The 21,690-nt window shown below is 33.7% G+C and overlaps 3 protein-coding genes across 4 annotated transcripts; 1 reads left to right on the forward strand and 2 right to left on the reverse strand.

Annotated features, from left to right (window-relative positions):
• Positions 1-4,260: 4,260 nt before the first annotated feature.
• Positions 4,261-9,163, reverse strand: LOC118060270 (glycine-rich RNA-binding protein RZ1C). 2 transcript variants are annotated; one of them, XM_073410925.1, is made up of 4 exons: positions 9,036-9,163; positions 8,813-8,958; positions 4,952-5,446; positions 4,261-4,650 (listed from the first exon to the last, which is right to left on the reverse strand). In XM_073410925.1, exons 2-4 carry the CDS (start codon positions 8,921-8,923, stop codon positions 4,417-4,419), a joined length of 840 nt encoding a protein of 279 aa, XP_073267026.1. In that variant the 5' UTR covers positions 8,924-8,958; positions 9,036-9,163; the 3' UTR covers positions 4,261-4,416. The 2 variants fall into 2 exon arrangements, with proteins under 2 accessions (XP_073267026.1, XP_073267027.1); XM_073410926.1 differs by having other exon boundaries at positions 8,813-8,933; positions 9,036-9,114.
• Positions 9,164-10,456: 1,293 nt separating this feature from the next.
• Positions 10,457-14,957, reverse strand: LOC118060269 (ACT domain-containing protein ACR10). The gene is made up of 6 exons (XM_035073456.2): positions 14,420-14,957; positions 13,560-13,781; positions 13,193-13,298; positions 11,915-12,251; positions 11,294-11,578; positions 10,457-11,197 (listed from the first exon to the last, which is right to left on the reverse strand). Exons 1-6 carry the CDS (start codon positions 14,571-14,573, stop codon positions 11,063-11,065), a joined length of 1,239 nt encoding a protein of 412 aa, XP_034929347.1. The 5' UTR covers positions 14,574-14,957; the 3' UTR covers positions 10,457-11,062.
• A 1,993-nt stretch (positions 14,958-16,950) lies between these two features.
• Positions 16,951-18,428, forward strand: LOC118060321 (adenylate isopentenyltransferase 5, chloroplastic). Its single transcript, XM_035073541.2, has 2 exons — positions 16,951-17,072; positions 17,516-18,428. The coding sequence occupies exons 1-2, from the start codon at positions 16,951-16,953 to the stop codon at positions 18,426-18,428; spliced, it is 1,035 nt and encodes a 344-aa protein (XP_034929432.1).
• The last annotated feature ends 3,262 nt before the right edge of the window (positions 18,429-21,690 follow it).

Below are 21,690 nucleotides of genomic sequence, written 5' to 3' on the forward strand. Positions count from 1 at the left end.
AAAATAAAACATATCAACGTCTATGATAGTTGCATCCTATCTCCCATCTATAGTCTTAATTGAACATTCCAATAATTGTAGTATTCGCTTTAACGAATAGAAAATTGACACGTTCATTAATTTATGCTTCTTTTCAACCATACGAGTGACTCCAGGATGCCAAACTTTGGCAAAAATTTAACCTCGGACATGATGATAGATTTTCTTTTATGGCCGTGTCAGATCAATATACTATGTATGGATATAAAATCCCTTTTCTTTACTCCTATTATTAGGGTCCGTTTATTTAACTTTAAATTTGGCTAAGATATTTGGTAACATACCTAACTATATTTTATATTATAAGACTTATTAAAAAATTGAATTTAAAATACAGTTTTTATAAGGTAGTTTTTACAACTAAATTTCATAAACATTTTATACATTTTTGCTGTATATAAAATTTTAATCATATTTTTTTATCAAACACGTATCTAAATCCAGCTAACCACACCTAAATATATTTTTTTAAACTTATTTTTTAAAAAACTACAACCATAAAAATTACTTAAAAAAAAAACATACTTTAAAAATAAACTCTCCACTTCATAACTAAAGAGAAGCAGTCGAAATTCTAACCATCAAATGGACCTATAATAGAAGGAACAATATTGGCTAGTTAATCATTAATAACTATTTAAAAAAAAAAATCAAACCGGGTTATTGATTGAACAATAAATAATCAATTCATTGAATTATTTAAGTTTTATCGGTTGAATTCTTACTTGATTTTTCAAAACTCATCCATTTGCAAGTTAATTGGCGGTTCTATATCAACCTATTAAATTGAATTTAATAACACTAACCACAACTAATACGAGAATGACCGAAACATAAGAAAAATAAAATACTAGTTATCAGATACAAAACACACGTATACAAGGACAACGTGAAGGGATATTTTTAAATTGATGAGTATAATCTGACCGGCTTGATTAGTATCTCCAAGAAACTATTTTTTCTCTCCAGAAAATATTTGTAAATTCAGGAGTCTAATCTGACTGATGATGGCTTATTATCTTCAAGAAGATATTTTTATTTCTTAAAATCTTCTCCAGGCTGGTCATCAAATTAATAATATGATACGCATTTCCCCCAGAAAATTCCAACGACCTAGGATGCCAGCCATGCACATCAAATCGTCAAGGGCTGACGCTTCTCCTTTTATTTTTAACATCACCGTCGTATTCTAAAAAAATAATTATAATTACTTCAAATCATTGTTGCTTCATCAATATATAATTTTATTTTTTTTATATCTTGAGATGTCCGGACCAGTATACGTGTACTATAATTAAATCTTGAATTCACTAAATACCCTGCAAATCTAGTAAACAAGTAAAACACCGCGTGAGTTATAGATATGCACAAAAAAAATCGAACCCGAATACAAATAAAAAACAAATCCCTTTCCTCACTAAAGCCACTACATCAATTGCGTCATCAAGTATATAATTAATCCTTCGTTGACGAACCCATGTAAAAAAAGATAAGAGGTGCGTATTTCACCAGAGAGAGTATGGTTGAATATTATTTGAATTGGTGTTCCAACGAACGCTTGGAAAACAACTCTTGCAAGGCTAGCTAGAAATAACATCCAACAGCACAATAGCTAGCATTTATTTGTTTATATCCAATGACATTTCATATAATGGCTTGACAGCTACAATATTGAATTCCTTAACTGGGGAGCTATTTATGATTGATATTGAATCTATCAATTAATTATCGCTCTTTTCTAACCTAAGATTCAGGGAGAGATCTAGGGCAGTCGATTCTTATTCAGGGAGGGAAAACTTAATAACTAGTTGCATGATTGACCCCTTTTTTTAAATGGATAAATGTATCCCGTCAAGGAAGTATAAATGAGACGTTAAAGCTTGTAATAATCTTTGTTCGAAAATCTTTAATATAAATTATTTCAATGTGTAGAGGGATTTTCGCAAGTATAGATACCCATTGGACGTCCAGATGATTAAACGAAAAAAAAAAATTCATGGTAGGATCATGTTGCTAAAGATCGGGCTTTATTAATATATATATAAAAAAAATTATTTTTTGTGTTGTTATTGTACAGTAATATGGTTAGATGTTGGATAGGCTTTCTTCAATTGGTATTAGTTAAATAAAGTGATTCGCGAGAATATCGCTGAATAATAGTTATACAAAAGATTAAGCTTAAATAACTAACTAATAGAGATTATAAAAATAATTAGCAATGTGATGTTTAGAGAGTTGAAGAGACATTCAAATGATATTTTTAATTTTTAAAAAAATTATTTTTAAAATCAACGCATTAAAACAATCTAAAATATACATAAAAATTAATTTTTAATAAAAAAATAAAATTTTTAAAAACACAAAAAACCGCGTTTCCAAATACTCTAATAATTAAATAAGAATTTCCTCTTGTGTGGCAGATCAAGGCTGTCCTAATTAATAACTTTGCTTAAGATAAGCTCTCCTTCAATGCAAAGAAATCGAAGAAAGATAAGTTTATCCTATTCTAGTGGGATACATATATAAAACTGCCGACTTCCTTCGTTTGTAGGGCTTTGAAATGCTCAAGTTGGTAAAGTGTCATCTTTATCTTCGAGAGTCAAGGAATCAAAGATACTGTATCTCGGAGTAGTAAGATATTATTTATTTGGGTCAACGCCCGTTTCTCTTGGGTGCCAATTAGTCTCTTGCCCTCTCCTTCACTGGTATTTTGTTGAATATTCAAAGGAAATCATCGACGTGAGCTGACTAAAATGTACAGAGATGTCATCAGGGGACCAGCAGCACTGGGAACTTATCGGCCATTTGATCGGTCATGAACACAAAATTTCCAAAGTTTATTGCTTTTCTGTTCCGTCACTTTCCTTGTATTTCTCCTCTCTTTTCCTGGATGTGTAGTCGGAAAAGTTGGCGTCAATAATTCTAGCAGTCAGAGAGTGACTGCATCATTAGAATAGTCTTGGAATAAAAGGAGAGGAGAAAATTCATGTTCATTATTATCAAATAATTAGTAGTTTTGTGGCCCATCAATGAAGTAGCTAGAGATGGATGGTGCTTAGACTTGAATGGTCTCCAGGATCATACGTCTAGGCGTGCATCGAATTTGGAAAAAGCGATGCCGCGCCCGCCCTCAATTTCTTTTGTATTTTGGCAACGCAAAAGGCAAGTGGGAAAGTAATTTTCAAGAGTTTGCTTTTAAAAAATAAATGAAAAGGATAGCCATAAAGGAAGCAAAGTAAAGTAATTGCAAATTGCAACCCCACGTTCTTGACTCGATCTTGCAAGTTGAAAAGTCTGATGTGCAGTATAATATTAGTACATGGTCAGACATAGAATATTAAACCGCTGAAAGTGTGGAAATGTTGCCCAAATTCAGTCTCCAACCAGTGCATGATAATTTGCTCTCATATTGTATCCTCAAATCTAGGTTTTCTCTAGGAAGAAAACTTTCGATGACAGCTTTGACATCAATATATATTATATTTGTATTACAGTGATATAATATTCCAATTCACACTTCAGGAAAGTTCATACAAGAAAGAACATTGAGACGATTTTGTTCCTTAAAATGTTAGAAATAAATTAAAATAAATGTTCGTTTTTTATATTTTTTAAGTTTATATTAATATTTAAGAAACATGTTAAAATTTAAAAGCAAGTGAAGCTGATAAACTTTTTAGAATTGTTTAAAAAAAAAAAAGGGCCACCACATGGTCAAAGCCTTGAACCTGGTTCACAAGCGCACAGCAGGCGAGGCGTGCACGCCGGTTTCTATTTTATATTTTTATGTTATCCTACTTTTATTTAAAAAATAAAAATAAAAATTAACAGACAAGTTGTCTATCACAATTTAGAAAAGAAACGCTTCCCAACGCTCGAACCCTCAGTCTTGTTGCATGAATCACGCGCCAACAACATTAACAAAGACTTGTATTTGTTATAAACCTATTTAAAATGTGACGAGGTATTTCATTGTTCATAAAAATCATAAAAAGCCCTAATTCTAATTTGAATCCTACCATCCAATTTTCTCAAATTAAATTAAAAAATATATCTGGGGATCTACGTAATTTTAAGCCTACAAAGTTTAGAATAATAAAAAAACACCCAAAGATTCACCTAATAATTTTTATTTTTTTAGCAGAGACAGTTGTTTGACAAAAATAGCGTGCATGGGCGCGCACATTTGGTTGCATAGATGTTAAAAACGGGAACAAAACAAAAAAAAAAATCAGATCAGCATCGATACTGCCATTTCTTATCAATTACATCGTCCTACATGACACTTGCCGGATAGAAAATTAAAGACATTACAGACTGTTCAAACTGGATAAATAAAAGAAGACAAGTTTGATGACACTGATCACAAGCTAACAATTAGTAGCGGTCAAAGGAAGATGGGCGTCCTCCTCTGCTAGGGCGGTCATAAGGTCCTGGCCTGTTCTTGTAGCTCCTATCATTGCGTGATGGCCCTCCACTTCCATACCTATCATTGCCCCCTCGTGGACCACCATCCCTATCATAGCCCCTGTCTTTTCCATAGCCATTCTGTGCATAGCGATCTGACCCACTGTACCTATCTCCAGCAAATCGATCTCCATTGGGTGGTGGGTACCTGCATGGTTTGCAGATTAACAACCACACTATTCATGAAAATTAAAGCACAAACAGGTCATCATGCCACAGATGGAAAACTGGATTAACGAATTCGCCCAGGGTTTTGTCAGTAAATGATGCCCCTAAAATACTGCGAAAGTTCTACCTCACAATCAAATATGGTGCATATTTAAAAACAAACAGAAGAAACACTTGGCGGAAGAAAGATAAAGGCAGGCTACTCCTGCGGTGGTAAGGATTAAGCCATGAAGCATGCAAATGTCATTCAACCATTTTTTAATCTTCAAGAATCAAGGTACCTGTCACTAGCATAGCGATCACGCCCCCCATACTTGTCTCTACTTTCAAAACGATCCCTCTCACCATAGCGTCCTCCATCATAGCGATCATCCATGTATCGATCACGATCTCCACCAAAACGATCCCCACGATCTCCAGCTCCTCCAAACCTAGAACGTGAAGATAATAAACCTCCACCGCCACCTCGGCCACCAGCTGAAGGGCAATCTCTAGCCCAATGCCCTGAACGGCCACACTTGAAGCACTCATCTTGTCCAGCAGGCCTGTCTCCTCCCCCATAACCTCCTCTGCTGCCAGTTGAGTAGCCTCCTCTGTAGCCATGATCTGAATCATCCCCTCCCATTTTAGGTTGGGCCTTGTTCACCGAGATGACACGGTCACCAAAGTCCCGTCCATGCATCTCCCTGATAGCATCATCCATGGCTCGACGATCTGCAAATGTAATAAATCCAAATCCACGTGGACGGCCTGTATCTCTTTCCAACATCACCTGCAGAAACACCAGACAGGAAAGTGTGATGGCAAGCAATTGTACGAGTGTAAGAAAACCAGGCAGTAGCTGAAGTGCTATCATTATACTACGAAAGAGGATGACACGGCTACACTTTTTACCCAGTGCACATTGAAAATGAATGGCTAGCACATGTATATGCTGCTAAACAGTGAATTCACCTATCATATCAAAATCAAGAAAACATGAATCTGAGCATACTTGAAGCAGGAGATGATGAAAGTTCAATTAGTTCAGGTATAACAAGCTGGAAAAAACCCGCAACTATGATTGGGTTCTAATAAGAGGAGATACTATATGACATCACTTGCTATTTAGGATCTCCTAAACTACACCCTGACATCTACCTCTTAAAACAGTTCTCAGACTTGAGAGAGCTTTTAGATTTGTCTATACCATTTCCAACACAATATATTAGTTGCTTTATCTTCATTATCCTTTAGGCACAATGACAAAGGAAGAGCACTAAATGTGCTTCATATGAACTCATTTTGATTCTTAAATCTTGACTTTACCGTTAATATTTTACAGCAGATAGTATCTAAAATATGCAGTTTATCTTACAAACAGGCAAAAAGATAGGTCACACAACAATTATGCTTTGACTATCAGCTATGGACATGTATTTTGAGACAACAAAAGAAGGTAAATTTGGACCAATATAACAGGACAGAGGGAGTAACAATAATGGGTGAGAAACATCACTCCAACTTTGAGAAACATCACCCCAGCTTATAACCACAAAACACAAAAAGATAACTTCGACACACTCATCAGTAAACAAACCTGCATTACCATCACAAAGCACAATATTCAAAGTACACTGACTGAATAATTGGTTTTAGAATGTGCTTTCAAACATGATATCATCTCTCTCAATGGAAAAGGAAGGTGGGGGGGGGGGTCAAAAAAAATAAGCTGCACAAGATTGACTTGCATGAAAAAATAATCCAGAAGAAGATGATCAGAAGTAACAAGTAAATAACTTACTTTCACTTTGTAATATGGAATACTAAGGGATCCCAATATGTTTGATTTTGCAAAGAGTTCTTAAAGAAAATAGAGGAATCTTCTAAACTGTAACTGATATCTAGTAAGTTGAGCTCTGATCACTATTTGCCACAATCAAAGATAGGGGTTCCATAATAACCATCACATGCCCTCCATAAACCTGAATGCATCAATCTTCATAAAAAATCCCACTTAAGATGGTCATCTATGCTAGTATTCTATTGAACATGATCATGTTCCAGCCTAATCCCCAAAAAGTAATCAATCTCCATGGCTATCATAAAACCAAGTTATCCACAACCAGACATCTCAAAATAATCAATCCTCATCAATACAGAACGGACATGACAATTTCCATCAATCAGGATCCTTCTCTGGTAGCTCATCATTCAGTTGGCAAACTGACAAAAGAACCCACTCAACTAAGCAATCAAGAAACAATGAATTTGTCAATGCATCTGCCCACACAATAAATGGACAAAAAGAACTTGATTCACATAGTCAGATATGCGTCATGAATTGCCCAAATCCACTCAGACAAGGCTTTATGAACCAGAAAACTAACACTATTGTCAATTGCGTTAATGCTGAAAACTTTCAGTGCTTGTGATAGCTGGTAGCCGATGTCCAGTTACAAAGCGGATGAAGAATCGTGGTTATGAAAAGAGAGAGAGAGAGAAAAAGAAAACAATTCCAGCAGCTGACAACTGCATATGTTCAATGTGCAGGTCTGACAGGATCCACATATCAGCATTTTCAGTTTCCAAGAACAGATAGCCTTGCCTCTAACTGGTAAAGGCAGTTTTTAAATTAACAAAACAGCCACTGAAAAGCTACGAGGCACCCAATTCTGTATTGCTGAGACGACACTGAATCTGTCCTCTGCAAGTTCCGGTACATCAAAACAATAAATAGAACTTACGGCTCCTGAGGCTCCCAACAGACAAAAGTAATTGCAAAGGATCCGCCGACAAACAAGGCAGTGAACAGGGTGACCTACATATGCTGGAGTGCAGGGTGCAGTATGCGATTTAATCAATGTTTATGAGCCATGTCCATGCTCTGAAAACTTATCTGGAACATTGAGTCCACCAACAGAAATATTGTTATAGGAAATAAGCAAGAAGCTGGTTACAGTTCAAAGATGAGGACTAAATGCGAGGATGAAAGGCAGGAACCTTAATTCAAACAGGACTAGCATTCTAAAGGATTCACTTTCAAGCAGAAAGAGACAGCTTTAACTGCTTCAAACGAGTTGCAACATCGAGCATGATAAGCCAGAACTAACTTTCTATTCCTGGGAAACCACAGATACAATATCACCCAAAGTACATGCCAAAATTGAAGTTCGTGCATGCTGTCTATAACAAAGAGGTCAAGCATAAGGGATGCAGCACTTCTGATTATCAGTGTAGGGAAAGTCAAGTGTGGCAAAGAAACACGATGACACAGAAGTCCTAAGAAAACTCCTCATATGCTATACTGCAGAACGACATTCATGGCACTAGGTAACCATCAAGATTCTCGGAGAAGGAAAGCATAATGACATAAAATCCACACCAATAAACATCCAAGAAAGAACCACAGAGACGGGCTTCCAGCTTCTTCCCACATAACCTTCGTAATGTTCTGGTTCAACTAACAAGGAAAAACCAGCTGATAGAGAATGCATGTGATCCTCAATAAAATTAAGCTCTTTGTGTTCATGAAATTTCAGTTAGACTCCCCAGTAAATCATCCACGAATCCAGGCAACAGCAACTGTCAAAGCCATTGAATCGCTCGACCAAACAATCATGTCCATTCCAACTTTTCCAACTGTCATATCATTCCTCAAAAAACAACTCCTTTCCCCGATAGGAATTTTAAAAAAAACCTGTATTTTAACTTCAACAATCCACACATCCCGAGACCACTGCTGAGCCCTTGCTTGCAAAATTAAAATAAGGATCCGACCAAACTAATCTAATCAATCAAACAAATGTTACCGTGCTTCAGCAACCACTCTGGTGGGAAAATATCTCTAAAAACACAGCATCTCAAAGATCATAACCCAGGAAACAAAACAAAAATAATAATAATTAATACGATGGAAATATATAAATAATTCAGAAAACTACAATTATCATCCTTAAATTTAGCGAAACCAGAAACAAAAACTTGAATAAGTAATTCAACAATAAAAAATTTATTATTATTATTAATCATTTTTTACCTGTTCATAAGTTTTTATATATATTTAATTAATTATAAAATCCCAAAAATTCACGAACTTTCCTCTTTTATCTTATTTTCTCAGCAACCAAAAAGAAAATTAAGGGGGGCAAAACAGTACCTGACACTCGACGATTTTTCCAAATCGATCAAACGCATTTTCGAGCTGTCGTTCAGTGATGTCCCATGACAACCCTCCAACAAATATTCGATTCTCTTCCTTTCCAGACATTTCTTTCTCTCTATGTCAAATAAAAACGCAGTTTTCTGCATGAACACGATGCTGTTTTAAACAGAGATTGAAACGGCATTAAAACAAGAAAACTAGAGAAGAAATTTGTTACCTTTTTTTAGTGTCCCTGTTGGTGTAGAAACCCTAGAAATATCTGATTTTGTTTTTGTTGTCGTCGAGGGACTGTATTTGTATCTTGCTTGAGATGGGCCGTGGATCATAAATATGTTGGGGCTTTATTTAATTGAGTAGGGCCTTTGAACATGGCCCATCTTGGCAGACAAAAGAATTATAAATGGTTCTACATTTTAATAAAAATAAATCAGATTTTATTTAAACTTATCCTGTCTTCGTCAGATTATAAAATAAATATGAGAATGTTTTCCTTTTTCTGACGTTGTACTGGGAATTTGAATCTGTAACAATCAAATTCTTGTAGTTATATTTCTGAATCGTTAATCACCAAATGAAAGATACGTTTAGTATAATTATAATTTTTAATTATAGTTTTTTATGTGATTGGAAATATCATAATTGTTACTTTTTAAATGTATTTTATTCAAAAATATATTAAAATAAAATTATTTATTTTTTAAAAAATATTTTTAATATTAACATATCAAAATAATCTAAAAACACGAAAAATATATTAATTTAAAATCAAAAAAATTTAAAAAAATTAATTTTTTTAAAAATACATGTTATTTTCAGCTACCGTGGTTATGAGCGGAGACCTGTAGTTGAAAGAAAAAGTGATGGGCGACACGTGTTGTCAAGATGCTTTTACTTTATATGAGATTTAATAAATAAATAAATTCTCATTTCATCACCTTTGATTTTTTCCTCTTAAAAAAGTTTTTTTCTCAAACCTTATCAAACACCTTTTGTTTTAAAGCATATTATGATACCTTTTGTTTTAAAGTATATTATTATAGAAATTATTTTTTTATTTATAATTATTTTAAAATAATATTTTTTATTAATTTTTAAAATTTATTTTAATATTAACATATTAAATCAATTTAAAAATACATAAAATAAGTAAATAACTCTCTAAAATAAAAATTGGAAAACATCGTTAAGAGATCGGGGAATGGACTTGTTGGCTGATGTCATAATACTTTCGCGGTGAAAGTAGCGAAGTTTGACATCACGAGAAGAAAGAGAACATTAAAATAAACTTTGCAAACCGGGTCAACCTAAGATGGAACCGAAACAAATTTGATTGAACCGGTTGACCCAAAAGAAGTATAAAGAAGGAACAGTTACCTAAAGGCCGAATTCAAAGATATTGAGGTCAGATTTGAGACAGGAGACATGAAAAACTCCAGGAATCAGGATTAAATATTCAAAACACTGGCTACAATAGTCAACAAGCGATTGAACCAAAAAACCAGAAGGCTGCGGAGACGTTTGATGGAGATGAAATTTCAACACAGAAGTACTTCGGACGGTGAGGAATTCAGCGGCATGGGAGGCCTCTACCATGACAAAACATGTGCAAGAAAAGAGAACAACATGCTACTCCCATCATTAATTGTAGAAATTGAAGTAAATTGAGATGCATTTATAAACCCTTTGTTTTTCCTTGCCGCCCACCAAACACAAACTAAAGATTAGCATAATGACAATTGTATTTCGTGAGATGCAAGCAGCATGCCCTTGCTGGCCTCATTATGCAGGGAGACATTCTCGTCAACAACCAACGTTAGGATCATCAACAAGATTCCTAACATCACCCATTGATAACTGTCCTGAGAAAATGGCAATGTCGTGAAACCCATGCCATCAAGCGTCTTGTAATAAATATTTACACCTACCTTGATGAGTAAAGGTTCAAAAAACCTGAGATAGTAATGGTTGTGGTGAACTGGTAATCGTAGCTTATACAACATCCTAGTGTGGTGGTAGCAATGGCTTTTATGAAAACAAAACCCAAAACAAGACGTCATAAAAAAGATAATAACCTTTTTGAAAGAAAAAATAAAGCACCTGCATTATGTTTATTGCATTTCGACACGGGGGAGATGAAAGACCTTCTTGATCTGTATTTAGATTGCGGTTAGCGCCTGGCTGTACTAGAGACTCAAAAGGATAAGATAGATGGTGATGGCCCCTAAGTGAAGTTAGTATCTCAATTTATTCCCAACCCATCAATACTTTTCTAACACCCTCCTCAATCTTGTTCCTCGACACAGGTAACCCATCACCTTCAAGTAGGATTCTGTACACTTCCCATTCCCGATCATGAATCACGTGCCTCCCTATCTCAACCTGATCAGAAAATAAAAGATACCATAAAGTGTGAGATAATCTTGGATAGCAATCATGTGTGATGTACGCACCCAAAGAGAGGAAAAAGAATGGTACCGAGAAGATGGGGGTGTTTAGATTCTTGAGAGCCAGAGTAATATCGTGGAAGACAAGTGGCCGCCCCCTGCCAGACAACTCAACAGGGTTTGCAACAAGCAGCTCAGTATCAGGGCCCCGACTAACCACAGCCAGTCGAAGAGGACGCAGAAGCTCCATTCTCAAACGAGAACACAATGCATTTTGTTTGTTGGGATCAACTATCTTCTTGCCATCTGCTTGCATTAAGAACAAGTCCACTTCACAGTTTCCTTTTCTACTGGCAAAGAAGCGTCCATAGGAAATCTGAGATAAATCCATGTTTCACAAGAAATATTATTGGTAACCAATGGGAGAATCACCTAGAAAGAGAAGCCATTAGGGAACTTCCATTACTCAATGAAACCCAGAACCTTTTTCTAAAAGTTCCACAACAGGTCCCGTGAACAAAACCATGATGATTTTCTCGTTTAAATAAAGGCTACAATCATGTGTCCTTTAGAATACAGGGCAGTTTTTGCAACATATTATGGGTTTCCTTCATCAACATTTCCGCAACTCAGCCTACAGGTTATTCCCCTAGAAAGGTCAAAGATACCAAGACTACCTAGGTATAGATGGTTCATGGTTTGAATTACTTACCTGGATATTATAATCCTTTAGGGTTCTTGTTATGTCATAAATGAGACCCTTGTGATCCTTGCAGAGAATTTTAACAAGTGTGTGTGAGGGACTGAAGGCATTGTCCACTGTAACAGAGACAGGATTGTGGGCAAGAAAGCCACTTCGGTGATCATTGGGAAGCTCTAAACTAAACATGTCTTCTGTGATTGCAGAAGGAAGAAATGGTGAACCTTGAGAACAGGCAGTAAATTCTGGCCCAGCTAATTCAATCTCGCAATTAATCAAGGCCTTCCCTAACACATTCTTCAGATAATGAATTGTTTCCTCCTGTCTCATTTTTGTGCGAAGAAGCTCCCTAATAACAAATGATCAAATTCCATTGATTAGCAAAAGAAAAGAAAGACAACCTTCAGACTCTCTCTCTCTTTCTCCAAACACACACATATAGACAAATCCACTCTTTATAAGTACACATCCAGAGTGAGTAACATTTTTGCAGCCAAGACATTTTCTGGACTTTCAGAAGCTATAACAGTTATATGAAAAAAAATGAAAATGATGATAATATGAGGAACAAGGCTCTTTTTTCTAGACAATAGCTAGCATAAAGGATTAGTTAAACATGACTTGATCAAGATACTACAAGTGGAAGAGCAAGATAACTCAACAAATGGATTTATCCAGCATATTGAACTAAAACATTTAACTCTGAAATGATTGGACATGGATGCTAGTATCATGGCAATTTAAAACAGGCACGGATATTTTAAAGTTCAAAGAAAAATGCAGGTCAAGCCACGTACCAGGCACAAGCATGTAGCATTCAATTGGATTACTTAACCACCATAAGTTATTCTAAAAACTCGCCAGATAAAAGTAAAACTTGTATATTTATCAAAATTGACAAATTTGAGGTTATTGTCACAAAATGACAACAATTCTGTCTTTGTAGATGCTTAACCCATCACTGGCATATCCAATAGATGCCATTGGTCATTGGTCATCTCTTATATGTCTTCAAACTTGCGATTCAAATGCAAAACATATGCCATTTGCTACTGATTGAAACCAGAGAAGCCAGGGCATGACTGGTTGCTGGGATGGAAGGATGAAATAAATGTGAAATCTCACAATGTGGTTTTCAACTTTTCATATTGCAATTAGCCTTGTTTTTCCTTTGGTAAAGCAACCATAGGAGCATATAATTAAAAATAATAAACTATTAAAAGCAGAAATGGAAGAAGAGAAACAGAAAGACATAAGCATAGTTGATTGACGTTTCCAAGAATGACCAACCTAGTATCAGTGATGTAAAAGAGGTCCATCACTCTCCCATCCGGAGCAGTGGACACCTTCACTCTTTCTATTGTCAGCTCCAGCTCACATAGAACCTCAGTTACATCTAAAAAGATAGAAGACTAATTAGCAAAGAATATTTAAAAGATAATGTTCTACATGCTGTGATCCTATATTAAAACATATATATTGGACAAGAATGATCATTTATGGTAAGCAGGCACTCATTTTGAGAACTAATATACCCCGTATCACAAGACTTCCATCTCCCAAGTTTCCAAAACATTCCAACAGGAAGCAAGCCCATATGGACAGAACCAATTTTAAAAGCTGGCATGATGTCCCCAGAAATGAAATGTTGGATTACCGTGTAAGAGGCCTTCATAGTCATAAGAGCACCAGAACTTCAACAGAAACACATCTGGCGGCCTTGGCTGTTGGTTCTCAGGCTTGTAGAAGTCAATCTCAGAAGTTGAAAAATATGATGGACACACCTCTAATAGCCTCTGCTTCAATAAATTCCACCTTGTGCTTGGCTTCCCCACCACCCAAAAGACTATATAGCACCATTTCCCATCCGTTTGTCCATCTTCACCATGCAAAATCAATTCAAAACTAATCAACTATAGTTTCAGAGAAACTAAGTGTACCATAATAAAACTCGAGGAGCAGTCTCATATTCCATGAACTATTTATCAAACAATGTTTCATAAAAAAACCTAACTCAAACAATGATATGAAATTGGAAAAATAGCAGGGAAAAAATAGTTAGATGCATGCACAATTTATCATGATTGTCTTGGTTATCCAAAAAAACACGTACAACCTAAATCATGATAAAAAATAAAATGTACACACTATGTTTCAGCACGAAAAAAATTGTAAGATTTAACTATCTAATTTCTCAACTGTAAATCCCAACAACCTCCTTCGACGCAGAGATAACGGAAAGGTGCAAACAAAAAAAATACCATTTCCCTTTTATTCTCTTCTCCTTCAAATAATGGATCAAAACCCAAATTAATCATTCAGATAAAAGCAAATTTACAAAACCAAAGCAACCACGATGATCTTAGATCCCAACAGTAAAAGAAATCCCACAAAGGAAAAAAAAGCAGACACTCGGTAATCCTTCTGCTACAAATCACAGAGGCCCAACTAGAGTAACTCAAAATTAACAAATCCAAAAACATCACTAGGTAAAAAAAAAAAAAAAAAAAGGCTTACCTCCTTTACAAATGCTTAATCCAAAAAGCAAGATAACCCTGCACAAATCACAGCCAAGTCCAGCTTTATCAGGACAATTCACAGTAATCACAGTTGATTCTCCAGGCTTCTCTCCTTTACTTATCACTACAACATCCTCTTGCAATATCCCCATTCTCACCACTTTTCTCTCTCTTCTCCCTCTCCCAGCACACCCTCTTTTAACTCTCTCTCTCTCTCTGTTACCTCCAAAAGGGAGAACAAACAAATGCAAATTTAACAAGGTTATGTTTGGCACTGTGCTTTGAAAAAAAAATGTATGTGTTTTTTTATTATTTTAATGTACTAATATTCATTTTCAGCTCTTATAGTGTAGGTTTTTCAATAGTTACTCTATCATTCCAGCAAAGATTTATTGTGAAGCTGAAACATAAAATAAATAGAGAAATTAGAAAAAATATTGTTTTCAAAGCAGGGTTCTCGATGGTTATAAAATGACATGATCGGCACGTCGAGATTTTCTTAGAAACTATACAGTTAGTGCTGAGAATCTTATTCCAGAGGAGTCGGAGAGTGGGATTTGTTTTTTATTTTCCCACGCTATCCGTTAGATGGGGCTTGGAAATGCTTAGGTGGAACTGCATACGTGGATGATGGACATTGGTTGGGTGGTAAGAGGTGTGGACTCGACGAGGACGTTAGGTTTGTTACGATTGTAGCAGAGAGAGTCGCGAGTGACGTGTAGGGGTTCGAGAAGCCGTGACTGTTGGTAATTAACTAGTTTATGTAGGTAGAGTTCACTTAAAAAAATCTCTTAGATGATTAAAAAAGGAATATTTTATTATTTTTAGGGAGCTTAAAATGGAAATGTAAGTATATTTTAATAAACAAATCTAGATTTGAGCATTAGTATTTCTAGTGTGATTGATAGGTGAATTCGCTCTTCAATTCAAATCATGTTGATAAGGGAAAGCAAATTACTTTAGGAATAAGTAAAATCATCCTAATATTAGATTCAAGGTTCCTACCGCAATATCAGATGATTGTAACATCGAAGGTATTTCATCCAAGTGCAAATAATTTTTGTTTTACACTTTGATCCTTATAGTTTTAAGAGTTTACATTTCAATCATGATATTTTATTTATGTTATATTCCAGTCTATGACAGTTAAGATAGAGAGAGAGAGATGCGAAAGAGGAAGCAATTCCTTCAAAAAAAAAAAAAAAAAACATTTTTCAAATAAACAACCTTTGTTTATATCATGTTTGAAATATCATGATGAAATGTGACATTTCGGTCTATGAAAGTTAAAATATTCATGTATGTGCTGTATACACACGTCATATGTGCTCAACCATTTAGAGTATATTTGTTATTTAGGAATTAAATTTTTTCAAAGTGTTTTTTTTTTTTAGAAACATATCATAATTTTATTTTTATTTTTTAAAATTTATTTTTAATATTAGCATCGAAATAATATGAAAACACAAAACAAAATTAATTTGAAGCAAATAAAAATATTTTTTTTTTCAAAAATACTTTTGAAACACAAAAACAAACGGGTTCTTAAAGCCAGTTTGGTAATGTAGTAACTATTATTTTTTAAAATACTTTTCGCTTTGAATTAGATAAAAATAATAATTTTTTTTATTAAAAAACACTATTTATGTTATATTCCTTATAATGTTTTTATTTTATTAAAAAAAAACATTTTTAAAAACCACATAAAACTATAATGTCGAGCCCATTTTAAATAGAATTATTGTTAGATCTTCTTCATTTTGCATATTAATTCCCATATAAATCAATTCAAGAAAATTTTGAAATCATTAAAGGAAAATAAATTAGTTGTTAGTGTATTGGACGCTCCTCTTCTATGTATTATTTATGACATTATTGTCGAAAATACTTTATTTGAAGATGGTGATGATACAAATATATTTTATGCTTTTAATTCAACTCAAAAAATTTTTATATTTGAAAAAAAAAATTGTTATTAACCCGCTGCGAAACGCGGGACAATATACTATTTATTATATTATCATGTAATGATTATTTTTTAAAATATGTTTTTTGAAAAAATTATATCGAGATACTATTTTTTAAAAAACATTGATTTTCTATATCATTATATCAAAATAATACACAAAAATAAAAAAAAAATATTAATTTGAATTACAGAAAAAAAAAATCAATTTTTTTTTTAAATCATTTTGAAAGACAAAAAAAAACATATTTTGATAAGAAAATTCAACCTGCTCTCTAATAAAAAAAATTATTATCACCAAAAATTTGTACAATACAAAAAACATTTCATCAATTTATTTTCTTTTTATCACAGGAAAAGAAAAATTAAATAAAAAAAGGAAAAAATATTAAAAAGGAAAAAACATTAAAATTGGAAATATACAAATCCAATTTTATTTAATGCGTATTATATTACCCGAAAATTATGTAATTGATTTTTTTACAAGCGAGGTTATATATACACGCACAGACACGCCTAATCTCTTCTGCCTTGCGCCTGCTCTTCAACTCCTTAAGCGAATCATGGAAATAATTCCTCTGCAACCAAAGCTTAGCTCGTACGTGACAACTATGTCAATGGCTGCCTCTCTTCCCATAAGAATGGAGCGGGGAATGAGATTACAGTTTCAATGTCACTGCAGCAGGTACTAAGACGTTTCAAAAATATTTTTTAAAAACTTTAAATTTTATTTATTTTTATTTTTAATTAATTTTTTTTATGTTTTTAGATTATTTTGATATTCTATGTTAAAAATAATTTTTAATTTTTTTATAAACATTTTCTTCAAGTGTTTTAATCTTCTTTTGATAGGTTTAACCTATTTTTTAATATGAAAAAACACAGATTAATTTTTTTTATATTTTTTATTTTTATAATTTTAATGTTAAAAATTAAAAAGAATATTTCGAAGTTTGAAGTATTTTTAATTAAAAAATATTTTTATAAAATAATTTCAATAAATCTCAAAAAGTTAAATAGATTTTTTTTATTTGATTTTCTTTTCATGAAAAAAAAATGAATTGGAACATAATTTTGATTTTTTTTTATTAATTTTCAATTTGGATTTTTTTTTTTTTTTGTCTCTAGGCACCGCAACAAACAAATAATTAGTCCACTCTCCGCGAATGATGGCAGTACAAAGCAAAAAGCTTTGTTCGTAATGGGAACAACTGCCACTGGAAAATCAAAACTCTCCATCGATTTAGCCACTCATTTTCAAGGTGAGATCATCAACTCGGACAAAATTCAGGTTTACAAGGGCCTTGACATATTGACGAACAAAGTTTCGGAAAATGAAAGCCGAGGTGTGCCTCACCACTTGCTCGGATTTGTGGAACCTGGGGAAGAGTTTACCACACAAGATTTTTGCAGCCATGTACATATGGCCATGAGACATATTACAGGGAACGGAAACTTCCCCATTATTGCCGGCGGCTCAAACAGATACATCGAAGCACTTGTCGAGGATCCACTGTTCAAGGATAACTTCGATACTTGTTTTCTATGGGTGGATGTTGCCTTGCCAATTTTATTTGTTCGCGCAGCAAAGAGGGTTGATAAGATGCTCGATGCTGGTCTTGTCGATGAGGTCCGAGGCATGTTTATTCCAGGGATAGATCACAATAGCGGGATTTGGCGGGCTATCGGGATTCCAGAGCTGGAACCGTATTTCCGAGCTGAAATGGAGATGGCCGATGAGGTGACCGGAAAAATGTTACTTGACACTGGTATCAAGGAAATAAAAGAAAATACCAAGAAGCTAATCAATAAACAACTGAGGAAAATCAAATATTTGGCGAATGAGAAAGGATGGAAACTACATCGGATTGATGCTACTTGTGTGTACGAGAGAAGTGGAAAGGTAGACGAAGATGTTTGGGACAACAAGGTTTTGGGACGTAGCCTGGAGATACTCGCTGATTTTCTCCAGGAAGACGGGAAATCAGAAGAAGTGAAAGCTACAGTTTCTAGATCCAAGGAGCTGCATCTAATCCATTGACATATTTATTTAATGTTTAGGGGGATATATCATCAGATATACCGCTTAGTTCAATTTTCAATCGCATCTTTACTTCTCAACACATCAAAATAAATAAATGAATAGAATTTCTTCCGTAGTTCTCAAGGACCGCTCTGTGGCTAGCTTTAGAGAATTTCATGTTCTTGTCTTGGCTGTCAATGTTCACAGCAGGGACACTCTAAAATATATAATTGATGTGAGAAAAACCATGCTCATTGTCTTCGTCGTGTTTATTCCCTATGGTAACTGGGTCTGATTTACTCAGAAAAAAAGAAAAATTAAAGACCAGATCTTTAGGGTTTTTTTTTTTTTTTTTTTTTTTACGAAGCCTGCCTCATGATCCTGTCTTTTTCACTGTACATAATTTGCCTGTTTTATAGGAAATATAATACTTCTTTACTACAGCTTAATTCAAGCAGTAAATATCCTTGGCTATTAATAAGATAAAATATATTTCTCGTCCAATGATCTAATTAATCGGGCTTTAAGTGTTTTATGCTTTGTATATGACTCTGTTGATAATTTGGATTCTGGATGATTCTTTAATTGAAGAAAATGTTTGAATTTGGCAACAAAATATGGAAATAAGGAAGAGTCAAAATGGGTGTGTGGGGAAAAAAAGGAAGGAGATCTTTTTGTTCTGATCATTAGACAGGCATCACAACACCAATAACTTCAGACACGACATCACCTCAAATTGGAGAAGTTTTGTCATCAAAATCAAGGCCGGAAAGCTCTAATATAATATCGACTGATTTCCTTGAGATTTTGGTGCAACGTGACGATTAGACGGAAAGACTTCCTGTGATGATGGTTGCGGTGGAGGGTTCATGACCAATGCCTACAGGTGTTTGATCGAGGCAGGGGGGTTACAAGAGGAGAGTACATGCCCTTAAACAGGGAAACGTGAGGATCATGCAAGTTTGATCCTGGGAAAATAGCTGCAAGTTGCGGCAACTTTAGTTCACCATGGACTTCTTGCAAGTAAGCTGACCTTCTCTGAAGAGTAGAATAAATGGATTCATAGAAGACTGCTGTCAATGGTTTCAACTTCCATTACACTATATCAGCAACTAGCATTCGTTGTTTAATATGTCGTGGTCAATGATATTGTAAAGATTTTATCTGGGAAAATGCAGCTGGATTGAATGCAATATTAATGCGAACTTGTATTAGAGAGGTCTTAATTGTTGGGAATGGAGCAAGAGGTTGCTCCATTCTTGATTAGGTCTGGCTCCAAGCCGTACTGCATCATCAAGAACTCATGGGGCGAGCAATGGGGAGAGAAGGGACATTACCTTCTTTGCAGGGGCCATGGCGTGTGTGGCATGAACAAGATGGTCTCTGCAGTGGTAACCAAAGTTGCCTAAATATACCTATGCAAGCAAACCAAAGGAAAGAAGAAGAAAATATGGTTTGTTAGATTTAGTTTAGGTCCAGCTAACTAGCTAGCTTTTGTTATTTTGCTACTTTAAAGAAGATCCGGTTTGTTGCAGTTTTGTGGCTTTTAGACTGACGGAGTTTCTCAATTTGAAATGATTGTAGACTCTGTTTTCCATGTTTTGCTTTGTTTGATTTAATGGGTATTTTGTTTAATTTAATGGGCATTTGAAGTTTGTTTGAGCAGGCTTTGTTAGCTTATGGGCCTTCTAGATTTGTTTTCTTTGTTCCATGCAAGTTTTCATCTGAGTCCACCCGTTCTTTTTTTGCTTTTCTTTTATCTTATAGGACAACTTTTGAGCGTGGTTCTCGGCCATAATTCTGCCAGTAGCCATTCACAAAACATATGATAATTTAATTTAAATCTAATAAATATTCATTTCTTTAATATCATTTTTTTGGGATAATTATCTTATATAATAAATAATATATAGAATACAGATATTAACAAATCTAATTTCAAACATTATTTAAATCCATCCTATATATATTATGTTAAATAATAAATAGTATTTAAATAAAAGTATTCAAAACTCAATAAATAAAATATAAAAATTTATAGATAATAAATAAGATATAAATACTTTATGATCCCGATTAATTGATATCTATTAGAACAGCACCAAACCTGATTTTATGAGCTAACTTTTCAACCATGAGACGTTCCTTCATCTTTCTTTTTTTAATTAATATGATTGTTCGGATAAACTTGTGCATATCTTGATTAATTTTATAAATTTTAAAATTAATAATCATATAAGTATTCAGTGATACTGAGATTTATAAAACTCAAAATAATAATTTTTTTAAAAAAAATATAAAATGGCACTAATTGCACAGTTTCTGCTACCACTGTTGAATCTGTTTGGTATTATGGTTGTTGTTGTGCTTTTAAAAAAATAGTTTAATAAAAAATGCTTTTTTTGAGGTTTATTTTTAATTTTGATGTGTTTTGTTAAAACTGCGGTTAAAATTATGATTGAAAAAAAAACAGTTTATTGTATTTAGTTAATATGCTTTTTGTATGAGATTTGATTATAAAATTATTGAAAATTACATTATAACTATACATACAACTATATATATACCGATAAATAAAGAACTAAAGAACTCGACTTTGAAAATGAAATTGTTATATAGTACCTTACATTGTTTAAGTTACGTACATGGTTGATGTATAATTTTTTTAAGGAAAAATACATGATATAAGATTATTTAACAATTAATAAATACATAATTAACTATTATACATATAATTTCTAAATATAAAATATGTCTTGAACAATATATATATTGAACAAATAATAGAAGAGCTTTCATTTGTGAGATGTTGCTGTGTTGGTTATGGCATGGGTCTTCACTTTTCAACTTGTAATAGTAACAGTGATAATAGAGGAGTAATAAGAAAAATTAGAATTAACCAACTTGTGCATATGAAACAGAGGGGAAAGGAACAGAGAAAGATAGTTCGAGTTATGAACCCGACTAATCGATATTTATCAGAACAGCACCAAACCTGACTTTATGAGCTAACTTTTCAGCCATAAGAAGTTCCTTTATTTTTTTTTAATCAATATGATTATTTGGATAAACTTGTGTGTATCTTGATTAATTTTATAAATTTTAAAATTAATAACCATGTAAGTCTTTAGTGACATTAAGATTTATAAAACTCAAATTAATAATTTATTTTTAAAAAATTAAAAATCTAAAAAATTGAACTACACATTTCAAAATTTATACGTTACTTTATCAATTTTGATGCATATGGCACTAATTGCAGTCTCTGCTACCACTGTTG

Source organism: Populus alba, chromosome 8, assembly GCF_005239225.2.
Source record: "Populus alba chromosome 8, ASM523922v2, whole genome shotgun sequence".
Lineage (NCBI taxonomy): Eukaryota > Viridiplantae > Streptophyta > Magnoliopsida > Malpighiales > Salicaceae > Populus > Populus alba.